At 42.7% G+C, this 16,849-nt stretch overlaps 1 protein-coding gene across 6 annotated transcripts in view; it reads left to right on the forward strand.

The window, feature by feature from the left end:
* Positions 1 to 16,849, forward strand: part of il1rapl1a (interleukin 1 receptor accessory protein-like 1a) — a 188,212-nt gene that overhangs the window by 130,827 nt on the left and 40,536 nt on the right. For all 6 annotated transcript variants that reach the window (XM_020100551.2, XM_069533087.1, XM_020100552.2 and 3 more), the window contains one exon: positions 13,326 to 13,400. In XM_020100551.2, the coding sequence (XP_019956110.1) occupies positions 13,326 to 13,400 (75 nt within the window). The remainder of the gene's footprint in view (positions 1 to 13,325; positions 13,401 to 16,849) is intronic.

Below are 16,849 nucleotides of genomic sequence, written 5' to 3' on the forward strand. Positions count from 1 at the left end.
ACTTCAAGGAAGCCATTTTTAGCACATACTGCAGATCACCATATGCACTGAGACAAAGATACATCCTCCAAACTTCATTACTGCTAATGCATCGCTGTCGTAGCCAAATACTAAAGCCTGACCTTGAAGCGCTGTTATTACAGTATTTAACTGGATATACTTCTCAGCTGCTGTTTCCTACTTCCAATTACTTTCATACTGTCAAATGGCAGCTTTAGCTAGTACGCACAAATCATGCAGGTGTATACTTGCAGCCTTACAAGTGGCCTAATCCTTGACCAAAGCACTAAAACCATTCAGGAGGTAGAGCATGGAGTGGAGACAATTACCCTAAAAGTACAACTAATTTAAGGCCAAGAACAGCAGTCCTGCACCTCACCCCTCTGACACAGCAAGTGGCTGCATGTGACAGATGTTCTTTCCCTTCCACTGCACACAGCAATAACCTCAGGTCAGCACTATAACGATTATCATCATTTTCCATAGAACCACTCAGGCATACTAAAATTAGTTTGACCAGCTTTAATCAAATTACTTTTTTATGGGTTATGTTTTTTCCTCTCAAAGATGGTGTTCTTCTAAGAGAAACTGTTGTTTTTAAAGATAAGATATTGCCACACTTGAAGGAAATGGCAACCCGAGTGCAGAGATGACGTAAGGATGCATTTACTTACTAACTTCAGTTTTACCAGATAAAGAACATTTTGAAAACATTTTTATTTGCAAGAAGGAAAATGTCTGAATTAGTTTTTTCCATCCAGCCCCTCAGTAAAAACTCAATGACAGGAGGATGTCCAATATGCAAATGAAAATATCTTATGGAAAAAACTAAAATTGCACATACAAGAAAAGATGCATGAGTTTTTGGTGAAAAAGTCAGACGGCAGTGTCGATGTACCGTAAACCAAAATATCCTGCAACATCCAACAACCTACTGCAAACTCTGTATAATGTCCGAACCCAATTGTGTGGACATGCTCCAAAGTGAATGTCTGAGGCTTAAATGAGAATCTAGGAGTCGGGGCTGCGGAGGAAAGTGATGGATTCAGTCCAGGTAGTCAGGAGTGCAGCCATGACAGTAGAAGCTCTATTACGCTTTTTCTAAACCACTGGAAACAGTAGAAGCTGTTACATTTCCAACAATAAGCTTCATCACTCCACACTGTGTGGTGTTTATCCAGCCACGTGCCTCATAACAATGCCATCCCTGACTGAGATCCATTAAGAGATAATAGATTCTACAGTCCTCTGGCGTTTGTGATTTACTGGGGGATTTGCGTCTGAACATTTTGGCGGATGCTCTGGCAATCGCAGTTAAGAAGTTCATCATTGAAATTAAATTTTTACCTCCCTCGGAGTGTGTCTGTAAAGAACTGGTGCAGCTGACACGTGTCACAGGTTTGCGGTGATGGAGGCCTTGCCGTTCACTCGAGGATCAGCAGCGTCTAATGGCTGCTCATCAATTCCTCCTGTCTGGGGAAGTGTGTGTCATGACTCCTATAACTACTTCTGACAAGAGTGATGAAGCACTTGTTAAAGTTGTAAGCTTCCGCTGGAGTTAGAAACCATTAGATATAAATCTGTGTAGAGGAAAATGGACAGAGACACAGAGTGAGGGCCAAACAGCGGAGGAGATGAGTGAAAAGGTGAGACAAAAGGCGCCTATGGTTGAGACATGACGGATCGAAGAGAGCGAAGAAGGAGGGAAGGAGAGAGGGAGAGAGAGAGAGAAGTGGGAGTGAGAGAAGCTAATGATCTCCATCTGTCTTAGGAGGCTGGGAGAGAAGAGCATCGTTAGGCTTTTGGAATAAGGGGAAGCCAACAAACACATGATTTGCAGATCTCACTCTGGCACCGTCTTATGTGACTGGCTTCATTTGAGTCATCTGGTAAAACGTAGTTTAGAGCCAGTTCAGACCATCAGTGTTGTCATGATCGCTGGTCTCCAGTAAGAGTGCTTGTATAACAGTGTGTTGGTTCACTGTTTCTTTGCCAGTGTCTATTTTAGGCCTTTGCATGTGTGTGTGTGTATGTGTGTGTGTGTGAATATCTGTAGGATTGTGTCTTTATTGACTGTCCCTGTGTCTTGTGCTTATGATCGCACATCAGACTGACTCTCTAATTAGAATTTGGCACAGGCTCGACACACTCTATAGCGGCGCTAATATTAAGGAAGGGGGGGGGGGGGGGGGGGGGGCGTGTGTCACATTAGTGTGTCCACTCATGCTCAAATGCAGCTTGTGTTTGGCTAAAAAAATGTTTTTATTATATTGGAGGGTGTTAACGTCCTAATTGTGTTTTTCATTTTCAAAAACAGATTGGTGTTTGTCTGTGACCCCTACAACAACAGATCTTTGTGGATTCATCCAGGTCATAGCATCCTCAGAATCCTCAAATAACTAATGGAAAGTTTCAGGCATTCAAACCTCTCTGGGTTTGTAAATAAGTTGAGAGTTGTTATCTTTCACACGCTGGTCGTTGACAGTCCATCAGCAGTTTTTGCTTTAACCAGCACTTTTCAGTATGTAGGAGTTACTGTTTGAAATGGTCTCTGCAGTCAAATGGACGTCAGAAAGAAGACAAATATGTTATGTAAGAAACCCGATAAAGAAATTCCATCAAAAGTGTTCTTTGACTTTTTTGGCAGAGTTTCCAATGCAGTATCAGTATGTATGTTTCTCAGATGGAGGTGTACTCCTCCATCTTTGTGCTGATACACATCACAAAAAGAAACTGGGAGCGGACGAGTTTGCTTTTCCTCGCTGCTGCTGCTGCTCAGCCTCCCCTCGGTAAAGGGTGTCTGATGTCCACATGTCTCATCAGCTTAGTCTCCCATCACCACCTGTGTTATCTGAGCAAAAATCCATTTTCTGCCCTATCGAAAAAAAAGACCCAACATGGTGCCAATTAACAGTTAAGCCACTATTATGGAGATGTAAAAATCATTTGGTGGGCTGTGAGAATCCACTCTGCTGACAAACAGTTCTGCCTCATTATACAATGACACATTTTCTGTGTTCACTTGTTTTTTTATTAGTAAGGCAGATTTTTTTTTTTTTTATGTTTTAAATAATGAGTCGAAAATGTGGAATTTCTCCCGAAGAGCAACGTTTATTTAAATCCAGCTCAGACGTTCCAGAGACAACAGATCAATACTGACAGTAGAGAAAATACTATAGGACACTGTATATGAATCTGTTGAGAAATATTCAAGGAAGATAATAAGATAATAATTGCTTATGTTGTTGTTGATGATGATGATGTGCCACGATTTCATTCATTTTAATCCTTAATTTATCTTCATTAAAACACAACAAAGGTGTCATTGATATCAAAGTCACTTTTTAAGATACACCTGGCTAAGCAGGTCGATATGTGAATAACACATTTAAACAACAGTAACAGACCATAGACTTTATGTAAAGATAAATGACATGACAGTTTGATCGCCACCTGCTGACCTGTTGTAGATTCATGTCATTTTATTTAGTTCTTATCACACTGATGTTTGCTTTGTTGGCTTTTTCCTATAAGTTTGGTTTTAATTAGTTATTTGATGCCTTAAAAACAAAATGAAACATCATGATTGACAGCTGAGACAGAGCTGCTTTTAATAATACATTCAGAGCTAATAACATAATAATGACATCTCAAGCTCTCATTCCCCATGTTTTCAGTCATCTATATACAGAAAACATGTTTTCTTCGATAAACACTCAATAATCTCATATTCATATCCTGCAGAGTGCAGTGGAATTACTCTATTGACACATATTTTCTTTGTGTTGTGTATCTGTGTGCATTAATCAGGCTAAGGATAAACAGTGGAACCTGTGAGCTACACACATTGCTGTGAAGATGGGTCAAAGGGAGCTGATGGAGCAGATGGTAGTGAGGTGACACTGCAGGCTGTCTATCTGCTCCTCAGTTGCTCCATGTAAATCTCAGCCCGGTGTGTGTCACCCCAGGTATCCTACTCTTCTCTACCAGTGTGTTTGCACACCTGGATAGACCCCAGGCTGGGATACAGCATGGCAAAAAAAGTAGACACGCATACACACAACCTTCCAGTTGGATTATACGCTGTGCATGCTGATTGTAATGTGCCAGGACTGTGTTAATCCTGTCCTTTGGGTGTGTATCCACCTGCTTTGGCTCCCCCCTGCAGTTGACTGGGTTAGCCTCGTCCTGCTGCTCTGACGGAGTAACAGAATGGACACCGAGCCACGAGGGCTTCCCTCAGAATTGCCCGCAGAGATTGGCACTGATTACAGAGCTAATCCTCTGTCATTGCCTTCTGTAAGACTTGCTGCTGGATGTGTTGATGGTCAATAATTGTCTCGTCTGAAACCGTTTCTCTGTATTTCTCTATCGAGTGTCTCATGTCTACCCCCTGCCACTCTGCATAAGCTCTGCACGTCATATTTATTGTACATTTTATTCTTTTATTTTGCAGGAATTACTTCTTTATCGCCGCTCCACCGCTGGGTTCTGTTATCTGAGGCTGACAGAAAAGTGTGTGTACTGTGTGAGACTGTGTTTCGCACCTCGCCTGATAGATTGTGAGAACGCTTGCAAGGATCAGCATCCTGCGAACGCAACAGAAGCGCGCGTAAATGTTTGCATGTATGCATCCGTGTATGTGCATGTGTGCATCCATTTGTGCGATACCAGGTAACAAAGGTGTGTCCCATTTTTTTCTCTTTTTACACTGGCAGACATTAAGCACTATCCTGCATTATTGAACATGTACACGCTGTTTGTGAGCTGAGCCCTAATAGAATAACAGTGTAGTGTACACTCTGCCCATTGGGGAACATTAAGTTCACAGTGATATTGTCCAAGATACACTGTACAGACACAAGCTTCCAGGGAGAGGCAGAGGCACAAGTTGGGTGCAGAGTGTGGAGGAAAATGAGCTAAGAAAAGAATTGGCACCATTTACTGAAATGTACAAAAAAAATAGTGTTGTGAGGCCAATTCGGGGACAGGAGAAAAAAAAGGATGAAAAGATGACAAGGGGGAGAGAGAGCCACACTTCTTAGTGAGATAGAATAAAAGAAAATATCCCTCTGTGCCACAGTGAGAGAGGTTAAGAGTCAGAGATGGATGAAAAGAGTGAGCTGTATGTGCTAAGAGACGCCACAAAGCAGATGGTGCTAAGCTGCACCCACACAAGAGTCAAAGATGAGAATCATCAGTCAGAGCGCCCTCAGTTGCCCAACTCTATTTTTTCTTTTTTCTTATTGTAACTCAGTGTTTTGCATTTTACATTTCGTTCCCCACAATTATGCTGCAGAGTGAGTCTTTGTTTCTATGCTGCTCTCCAGAGTACAACTGTTTCCCGTACGTCAAGTTTTCCTGTTTGGTCTGTTAAGATGTTGATGGAGGTGCGGAGCGAATGAGTTTGAAAGACACGGACCAAGCTACCTGGTCAAACACCGAGATCACTTCATCCTTTGCTTCATATTTTGCTTAAAGATATACATATATATCTGTTGTTTTTTTAATCTATATTGATATGATGCTTGCCATGTGTCACTCTTAATTCCATTGTATTTTTATACATTGACAAGTAGTTGAGTGCATAGGTGAACAGTCCCCTTATGAAACCACATTTAAATTCACTCAATCCAGATTTTTATTTGGATCGGCACCAAACGGCACTCAAATTGATGCTTCAACATTAGAAACCTGTTCAAAAATCGTTAAATAAAGAACCAATAAGTCTTAATCTGGCACAGCCCTTGTTTTATATGTGTCTTCTTCTGTACTTACACCTTCCCCCTTTTTTCTCTTCTTTCTTTCCACTTCACATCCAACCAAGTTCCCACAGGCAGTGTTGTCCAGTGCCTGCTCATGAAACAAACAGAGCTACTCGCACTAGTTGTGGCTTAGCCTCCTGTTTATTCATAATCATCTGAACCTTGAATTACATCACGGGCGGACACATCCTCACATGCTCTGTTACTTTGTGTATCCTCACGGGCACGTAACACTGAGACGATCATAATCATGCGGCGTGCGCTTCCTTTCTCTCACACCTTGTTGCCCGTCTTCTCCCCCAGTATTCGAATCAACACGGATGAGTGCGCTCACTTGTACGGGTTTTGAGCATGCAGATTTGCTTTCTCACTTGCACACAGGCATATTTCCACCCTGTGATGTTCTGCTGGGTGTTCTGTTGTCTTTGTTGGGTGAACTGCATTGTGTATTCAAAGAAGAAAAATAAAACAGTTTGAACTCTGCTTTGTGAATCTTGGGCTTTGCTCCGAGTGCAAGTTGCCTGGCATTGAGCCTCTGGCTACTGTGGAGCTGGAACAGTCATATCTCATAATGTAACGTAACAGAGTGCAGCACAGCATATGTGTCACAGATCCCTATGGAGTTTGTGGAGCAATGATTTGGGCGAGTGCGCTCGTGTGTGTGTGTGTGTGTGTGTGTGTGTGTGTGTGTGTGTGTGTGTGTGTGTGTGTGTGTGTTGAGAGAGCAGCAGAAGAGAGAGAGCGACTGTTGATTTTATCAGTTCTGTACCTGCTTTATCAAATTACTTTCATTTCATTTAATTAAATCCACAGACAAAGTCAATGTTGTTCATTTCTGCAATGCCTGCCTCACATCAGTCATCAACTTCTCGCTATATTTTTTTTTCTATATCCAGCCCATGAATCTGAGTATGGATTACATGCTCTTGTGTTAACTGCACACGCGTGTCTGTATACAAGCGTTTTCATTTTTCAGCACTCGACTGTGATGTGCAGGGGAGACCATTAAATCCTGAGGACACCTCTGACTCTCGCTCTCTCTCTGTCGTGTAAACAATAGTCCCATAAAAACGCTCCTCATTCATTTCAAACACTCTTCACATTCCCTGACTGTTTAATTGAAGCTCTCGTTGTTAATACACTGAGAGTTATTCTGTCAGGCTGCATAAAAAAATCATCATTGTTGAGAGTCTTAAAAAAACAAATGAAGACAGACTTAATGAGGCAGCAATTTAAGAGGAGGATAATACGTTATTGTTTTTTGAGTTTCTTTAAACCTCGGTCAAATTTGATAGTTATTAAGTCTCTTCAGACAGAGGGCTTACTAACAAAACATTTGAGAATTTTTTAAGAATTTCATTTTCTAAAACACAATGTGCAGGGAACAATTTTTAAAATATCTTCAATAAATTTGTGGTTTTGCTTAAAGCTGTAGAGCTCACAATAAAAAAGGAATGACTTAAATGTGCATCTTACTGAATCAGGAACTCTGCATAGATGTTGGACATAATTGGCCTCTCTGTGTAAATTGTGGCCACCTTATGGCCCCTGATTTAGAGCACAATTTTTTACTTTGTTGAAAGGACAATGTTGCTTTTTGCGGTTACTTCAGGATACTGTGTGACTTACTGAGGTACGCACTTCCTGGGCTTTTATTTCCGCAGCCACTTGAAGTCTGACTCAAGAGGATTCTCTGACTAATTGATGTGGAGTTACATTGAAAGGCAGGAAGCTTAAAGTCAGGACAATAGTACGATTATTGGATCAAGCATTTACTGTACAAGATCTGTGGACACACACACACACACACACACACACACACACCCCTAACCTTACCTTTATCCTAGACCGAAACCTTAACCTTCAAACATGTATCCACCTTAAATGTAATGATTGACATTATGAGGACTTTTGTCGGCATATAGAAGACAGATTTAATCAGGTTTAAGTCCCCATAACATGAGTAATACCTGGACCCCCCCACACACACATACACACACCTGTTTAGAAAGTCGGATCACGATAATTCCACTTACTTTAAGTTTTCTGATTGTACTAGGTAATGAATTGTTTCCATTAATCGGCCAACACACGCTGCAAGTGAGCGAGGAGCTGATTTGGCTTTTAATTTCCTCTTTCATGTAATTTTACAAAGATATGGATTATGAGGCCTCGCAGTGGGGACCCTACCTTGCACAGCATGATCGCCGCCACGTCTCATGATCAGACTGTTTCTTAAAGAGCTGCTTTGTCAGAAAAACTTAACTGCCCACTCCGACAAAGGAGGCCAGTCGTTTCACTTACGGTCATGATAGCCATTTAACGATGCTTGTTACCATGATGCAGGAACCTGTCTGGACGTATTTGCGGTGATGGAACGTACTCTCATGTTGCTTTGATGTTCAAATATTTCAGTGGTGCCAGAGGCAGACGTCTTAGAGAGCACAACAGTGGTGCACAGTGGGGAAGCGTGATGTGGTTCAGGATGAATATAATTGCTTTATTACCTCACTCTGGAAGGCACCATGCAGCTCCCTGCTCAGCCTCTCTCATGTGGGAAACGGTCAGAGCTGGAATTGAATTCCGTATACTCAGAGGTGACTTTATAAGGGAATCATACAGGATGGTTATTGCACCATCACGAATGTAATGAAACTGACTCAAAGGTGACGACAGTACAGAAGAAGGTCACTGTTAATATATGGTGATCTCCTGCGGTACAATATAGGAGTTTGCCAGCCGTAGAGGAGAACTGAGACTTCTCGAGCTAAGCAGTGTTGGGAGACTCAAGGACTTTGTGTTTGCTCGAGTCTCCTTCTATTTTTTCCTTTCTGCTCTGTGCTCGACTGCCTTTGTTGGTGAAATACTGAAAACGTTTGGGAGCCAATTTCCTGAGACCAAAGGACAATGCGTGCCATTGTTCACATCTTCACGTGCATGTGTAGATAGATGTGTGTGAATGTCCGTAACTGTGTCGTGCCCATTTGTATGCCTGTACGATAAGCGAGTAAGTACCTGCACACCAACATGCAGGACGTGGAAATAATTTATACATTTGATTCGTTCTTAGTTTCACCTTTGTTTCCAATTTGCCTATGGCATATTTCTTTCTTGCAAATCCCCCTGAACCGACCCCCATTAATGAGACGACTAACAGAAAAAGCCCAGTGATCCAAGCAACCCAGCTCCATCCTTAATTCATTAATTTGCTGTTTCCCTACAATCAGTCAACCAGAATAATCCATCAGGAAAGTCCAGTGAGCTTTTCCGCCACCAAGCATAAATGGGATTGTGGCTGACTGATCACAGAGCTTATATCCACTCTTCAACATGTAGGCACACACATACTGTACATATTCTTGACTTAGTCTCTCCACAATAGCGCTTGAAACCTACTCACAGCCAAGCAGGGTAGTTATTTCATACCAACTGTCACGTGTCAAATGCATTTGAAAACACAAACCCAGCCAAGCTCATGATTGCTTTTAACATTACACACAACCTACTATGTTTTCACACAATTGGACGCGAGCGCAATCATTTTCTGCTCCGTACGTCACAATGTCTGCAACTTTACGCACAGGAGCCATCACAATGTAAAGGATGCAGCCCCACTGTCATGGCATCAAGTTTACTGAGATGCTTTGTGTCACCTCCTGAAATGAATTCAGCCGAGTTTGCTGCAGAGAATAGACAATGCCTCCGCCCTGAGGATACGTGTTGTGTGCATCAAAGTTTCATACCGCGTCACTGATCTATGGTATGCCTCCACAGGCACACCAGCCCGGTCCTCTGCAATAATACATGTCAAATCAAATACTAATTAAGAGACACTTGCTGGAGTTCTATAAGCAAAGTTTCAATTCGTTAAATACTCCAATTCCTGAAATTGTGAAGGGCTGTGTTTTCAGGGTTGATCATTAATTTCAGTGTTGGTGGTTTGATCCCTAGCAAGACGTTGAACACCAAGTTGCTCCCAAGACAGCACCTTGCATGGCAATTAGAGTGCAAAGGGATGAATAGGAGGTACATTCTAAAGCACTTTGTCCACAATGTTCAAAAAGCTGACTTTCATTCACTGGCAAACCTGGAGGTGGAGGCACCATTTAGAATGACTCTCTCGTGAATATAGGTCAGTATTGTCACAACGCTAAATGATCAAAATCCATCTTTTTTCCTAACCTGTCTTTCAAAGTAACAGGGTAGAAATAATAGGATTCCATCCCTCCATCCCTCCCAGCTGGCATTGGGTGAGAGGCAGGGTACAACCTGGTCAGGCAAACAATCAGATACAGACACACAGCCATAAGCCATTAAGAGTCTCAGATTAACCTCCCACAGTTCAAACATAGGGCCTCCATATATTTTTGACTGCGGGAGGAAGCTGGAGTACTTACATCACAGGACGAAACATGCAAACTCCACCCAGAAAACTCCAGCTTGTTGGCTGTAAAACCTCCTGCTTTGAGGCGATGACTGTGCAGCCTAAACTGATTCTTACCTTGGAAATATATAATTTCATTTAGAAATCAGACTCAGAAAACAGCCATTTCCAAGTGAACAGCTCACCAGATATATTTGCATGTTTAATAACCTGTTTTGTCTTAATTTTTTTTAAATTCAAGACTCTGCCTGCTAATGAAAAGCAGAGACTCTCGTCTTTGTGAGGAGTTGCTCCCAATCCTCCACATTTTAAATGGTGCCCCCCCCTTCCCTCCCAGCCGCTCGGCACCGTGATAATTGATGTATTTCCCATAAAGGAGTGGTAATTAAGATAATGAGATTTTCAGAAGCAAGCGTTGCATGCCAAAGTGAGGGGGAGCATGTTTCTTGACTGGTTCACTCTAGCTTTATAAATTTCCCTTTCCCATCCTCTCTCCTGCTTTATTCTCCTTATTTCACCAGCTCTGCGTCTCCGTCGACTGATCCCTGCCTCCTATCTGTGCTCTCCTTCCCACATCTGCTTCCCCTCTCCCCTCCCATCCACAGCTTGTCCTCATTTGTTTGCTTAGTGCATAATTAGCTATAGGATCACCCATTGTGTAATTATGTATAGCAGTTTGATATGTAATTAAAATTGTATCAGTATCCAGTGTAATGTGCTCTGTGTGATTACCTATTAACAGTGCAAACAGTTGTGCCTAAAAGCCTGTGACCGCCCCTCTCGTAGATGTCACTGTGCTCCTCTGTCACTATTTACATACCAGCAGGTGCTTGATCTGATCGGAAAACACAGTTCTGACCTGCGCATGATTAACACCAACACTTTGTCTCCATCGCCTCACATGAAAACTTCCCTCTGACGTCCCGCGTAATTGTTGAATAAGTTATTCAGTCTTAAACCAAGCGTTTTACAAGACCGGGCACTTTCCCTTCAGACCACACACTTTGTGCCGAATGACTTAGTGCAGCAACATAACATGGTTTGTTCTTCCCAAATACAGACGCCAAAACAGAGCAGGGCTTTCAAGCAGCTTGTTAGAGAGGTCTTATAATAAAGGAGAAGAAGGGGGCTTGTGAGGACACTCTAAGGAAACATCTTAATGAAAGCACTGGGCTACAAACTGGCCTGAATACGCTGCCTTTGCAAATTCACCACTGAATAATTAGACGTGCCTGAAAGGTCTGCTGTTTTCATCCGATAAAAAGTTTCTTTCCCACAGATGCTTCAGGAAGTGCAAAGTTAGTGTTTGCCTCGCTCTGTGCATGAGTGTTTGCATTATGTGTGCTTCCTCTACTTCATGTCTCTGCAGTGTGCTGTGCACATGGTCAAAGGTCATACCCTTCTTATCTGACCAAAATGTAAAGATCTAATGCATAGAGTTCTTACCATGAATAAATACATTCACTATACAGAGAGATGTACCCAAAGGCCTAAATTCTCTTCTGTACATCTAACCTATTTCACTTCAGTAAAGAACATCTCCATATCTGGCCTTGTAGGCACTGTTGTATAATTATAATGGTCAAGTACTGCATTCATTTGAATGCAGAGGAAGAAATCCTAAGGTCTGCGGTGGAATCAAACATGCTGGGCTTATGAGCATTGAAACGTGGGTTATAATGAGCTTAACATGACCTATTTTCCCCCTGATGTAATGGTACAGCAATAAAAATGTGCTGAATAGATAACCAAACATGCCAAATTCAAACTGTGGTAAAATCAGCAGAAAAGGGACATGTACGTGGACTGATTTTTCTTCCTGCTATGTAAAGGGGTGCACATTTAGCTCAGTGTAATCCTACATCTGAATTTTTATTTGGATTTGCACCAAATTAAACACACTCACAGAATTTAGCAAAACGGTTTATCTCACAATGTTAAAGAAAGTGAAATAAAGAACCCTGGATCTGCCCCAAACTGTAATCGATTCTTTCTTCGCCCATGTCCCCCAGTCCATGTCTTTCACCGACTGTTATAGAAATATATCAAGTCAAACAAACCAACGGACAAAAGCAAAAATAGTAATTCCATGGCAGAGGTCATAATGTTCACATAATGAATTACTTTCTCTACGAAGATTGTTTTAAAGTCCAAAGCAAGCTCTAAGCATGTGAGCTCATTCCAGCATGTGAGCAACACCCAAATAGACGAAATAAACAAGTACACATGATCTGGTAGAAGCATATTCGCATTCTGTACTTTAGAGTAGCTCCACCATAACACAAATATCTGTGTGCTAACATTCAAGACCAAAATACATAAACATGTATGAATAAAAAGCAAGATGGCCTTCAACTCTTGTGTTTATGCATTTTGAATTGTCTCAGCAATACATGTTATTACTAAATGTGAGGGACCTCCCAGCCCTTTGTTGAAGTGCTTTTGAGCAGAGTTTACACAGTGGAGATACTCAGAGGCCGGTTACTGGAGAGATCGCTGCTGTTTATATGTGTGTCCATCAAAAAGACGAGAAATAAAACTCCACACAGCCTTGCCATTCCTCTCCCCGCTGTGTTACTGTCGAGTCATGTACATACAAGACCCACTTACTGTTTTCTTTAAACCTTTAACCCTGACGAGCGCAGTCTTTCTCCAGAACACACAAACGCTTTTAACAACAATGAAGCAGCCACGTTCCCCAGAGAAAGGACTTCAGCAGCAGGTCTGACATCCACCGTATGGATGATTAGCATCATTAGAGCATCAGCTGCTCCCTCTCACTCACACACACGCACACACACACACAAACACACACACACACACACACAAACACACACCATACGTGATAGCTCTTAAAATACCTAACACTCATGCAGATTAAATGGTGGCTTGTTCTTGGCAACTTATTTATGATTGGAAGTAGGTCAGATGAATGGAGACGAAGATCTACACACGAGAGAGCAAGTAGAGGGTTTGTGTGTTTTGGATAGAAGGTCGGAGATAACATCTGTCTGTGCTGTTTGCTTAAATGCTAACAAATCAATGTAAAGCAGTGGGGGGTGTAACATTTTTAAAAATTAGCACAATCTTTAATCCTCTCTCCTCCTCCTTTTCAGTGACTTGTTTTGTTGGTTTGTCTTGTGTCGTATTTAAATTGTTTCTTTTCTTCCTTTCAGCTCCTCTGACCGACAAGCCGCCAAAGATCCTGTTTCCCTCGGAAAACAAGATTAGCAATATGGAGCTGCAGCTAGGTAAGAGCATCATGGGGTCCCTCCCCCCCACTACTGTGTGTTCTTCTCAAAATGACAGTAAACGGGTGACTTTTCAAAATCCTCCTCAATACACCTCCAGGCAATGAGCACAGATTGTTGATGGCACTTTAATTTGCTGGAGGAACAGAAAAAAATACCCCCCAAAAAAGAGAAACTATTGTAAGTGTTTTCAATATATGCAAATGGGGGTTCTAATGTCCCGAGGGCTGTTTTGTCAACAATAGCGAGCCCATATGGTGCCAGGGTTCCATTCGCTGGCTCGCCACATGGACAAGCAGCCGCTTTCTGCTACCGTTGTTTGTCTTCTTTGACTCTGGGTCACGTTGGGCCTATCATGTGTGCATACGTGCGTGAGTGACCATATGCATATTTGTTTGTTTTGTTTTTTTCCTTCATTTTTTTTTTCCTGTGACAGCATATTGCTTGATTTCTGGGCACAGTCCGCTGTCCACATGGTGCTCGCCGCTCTGTGAATGGCTAATGTGTCTGTCATGGTGAAGCCAATGGGACAAGACTGAGAGGTCTGGAGCGCAGAGACAGACTGGATGAGTGTGTGACAGGAAGAGGAGGGGGTGAGGAAATAGACAAAGAAGTGCTGGACTTCACTGAGCAGTTACCTTTTGTCTTCTGTCTTGTGATGTCGATGCTGTCGGAGATCATATAGTTCGTTTAAAACACCTCCACGGTCGGTTGATCAAGAGTGAAAAATTACTGCTGTTCATGAACTGACGAGCACAGTGTCACATGTCCACATACATGCATGAACACAGTGCAGGGAGGGACTTCATTTATTTGTCTTGTCTCCATCTTCATTCTGTTCAGGTTAGGGGAAGGTTTGCTCTTACTTTGAAATGGTCTAATAGTTCAAGTCAATTCTGTCTTTTGTTGTGGAGGGTGCAAGTGAGTTGAGCAGGATAAGATATCCTTATTATTAATTTTAGGGGGCTTTGACACCCACCTTGTTTGGTCAGGACCTACCAACCATAGTTAAGACAGCATTAAACAATAGAAGAAGAAGGATTGTTTGTAGTCTTTAACTCTAACAATGTAATGTTTGAAGGACTTGGAGGCTCATTTTACTGGCAGTGACACCAGAATGATATTACTGTGGCACTGACATCCACAAAATGAACCACTTCTCGAATCATGTCCATTCAAACAGAAAGAGGACTCAATGCACTTTATTCACTGAAGGTGGCGAATAGCTGAAAAGACAACACGCAGACATCAGCCACCAATCAATGTCAAGTATGGATAGGTGATGATGTCCTCTGTGTGACTCCCAACTCTGGTATGGGTCAGTCTCCCATTTGATGCTATTCACTTTGCCACTTGAGTGCACAATGTTTCTAACTCCCACGTCCCCTGTTTGTAGACAATTTCGCCGCTGAGCCCAAACAATAGAAACCCAGGTGACATCACGATTATTTTTTCTTTTACTTAACAGAGCTTGTTTCAGAGCCTCTAAAGAGCATTAAACTGTTTTCACAGGCTGATTAGTTCTCACCACACCCTGTAAACCGATCTAAGAGCAGTGGAGCTCCTTTATAATGTTATGCTACTTGGAGCTGGCAGAGAGTGAGAGAGAAAGAGAGTATGGATGATGTCATATGTTGAGTCCCCAAAGACTCCCAGCAGCATAGCTAAAGCACAAAGACACTGAAGTAAATATTTTACAGCTGGGCTCCATTTTGTGCGCTGAAAAGTTGTCTCTCCACCCCCAGACGAGAGTTTCTCTTTTATTTAGCATTATTTATTTATTGTCCTCTTCCTTAATATTTGTTGAGTCATGCCCTGAGCAGCTTTATTGAGCAACATGGCAGATTTATAGCAGCCAGAACGTGCACACACAGAGACGCTGGTCACAGAGAGAGAGGTGGGAGAGACGGGATCCAGTGGAGGCCAGTGGACAGGCAGTAAAATCAGAGCCATGAGCAGAGAGATAAATCTGCAACACTGTCGGGACACGTAGACCCACTTTATCTCCTCTGCTGCCCCCGGTGCAGGTCTCTCACACAGCCGGCTTTACACACCGCACACGCATGGAGACATAAATAAAACACGTGTTACATAAACTCTCATGGAAGCGATGCAGGCCAGGATGTAAAGGAAAGTAAACGTGGTTGAGGGTGAGGGAGGAACAACAAGGTCCACGATATTGAAAGCAAGAAAGACTGATGGCGTCAGAGTGGTCACGCAAGAGGGGCGTTTGAGATAAGGGGGAAAGAGAGACAGCGGCATCAGATGGAGTTTGTCTTAGAGGAGGGGTGTCAGGAGTATCCCCTCCCCTGCTCTCCTTAGGGCTCCATGCATGTCTCTGCCCAAAGACCCATAATCCCTCAGCTCCAGACCCGTACTGAACTCCACCACCATCTAGCAGTGTGTGTGTGTGTGTGTCATCACAAATGTACAAGGGTTCTGGGCTTCAGGAGTCCCTGGGGATGTGTGACTGTGCGAGTGCAACAGAGCAGCCCTGCAAATATTACTATTTGGACAACTTGACATTTTCCATGGAACTTCCGAAGGACAGAAAAATGAAGGTTGTGTCAGATGGTTTGGATTTTTGTCAGCCGTCCACTTTTGCTTTTGCCAGATTTACTGCTGTCCCCCAGTGGCGAGTTTGGTGCAGTCCACTTCTACTTCTTCCAGAATAGGAGGATGATTCATATTGCGGGGTTTGAATATGTGTGTGAAACACACACACACTTGCACACATATATTATGTCACACACTATGTGAGATATTACACACATTTAAATCCCACACACATACATATATATAAATACACACAGACACACACACCCTCACTGACTTGATGTTGATTCCCTCAGGATGATTTGTCATGGGTTCTCAGTCCCAGAGGATGGAGAGATTCAACTCACGCTTACACAGCACTCGACTTTGAGCATCTCTCTGTGAGGCTGTTCGTCAAACACACACAAACACACACAGATATTCACACACTCCCCCACAGCTCTCAGGATGGGTAAGACACACACACGCTGGCGGAGCAGTCCTCAGAAACCGTGGGATAATAGTAACTGATAGAGGATTTTACTGTCCCCCAAAGCCAGCAGATGGGTGCACTCTAGTGGAAAGGAATTAGAATCCATTATTTCAGAGAGCAGGACCCAAACGTACGGAATGGGCGGCAAGAGGGAGATGACTCTTAAACCCTCTTCACTGCCTCTTCACGTAGGCTGTGAAGAGGCTCAGGCCCAGCCGTGGCACTCGAGTTCTGACACTGCACACCATCGATGCGCAGCCATCTTTAATGGACTGACACGGAAAGATGCTGACGTTGCCGATCGTCCTGTTGTTTTAGAAATATGTTGTTGACTAGCTCAGAAAAACAGAGAGGCAGTGTGGACGTCCCACTCTGACCCTATTTTTATCACCTCCATCTTTATCCTTCACTATTTGGAAAT

This window comes from Paralichthys olivaceus, chromosome 10, assembly GCF_024713975.1.
Source record: "Paralichthys olivaceus isolate ysfri-2021 chromosome 10, ASM2471397v2, whole genome shotgun sequence".
NCBI classification, from domain to species: domain Eukaryota; kingdom Metazoa; phylum Chordata; class Actinopteri; order Pleuronectiformes; family Paralichthyidae; genus Paralichthys; species Paralichthys olivaceus.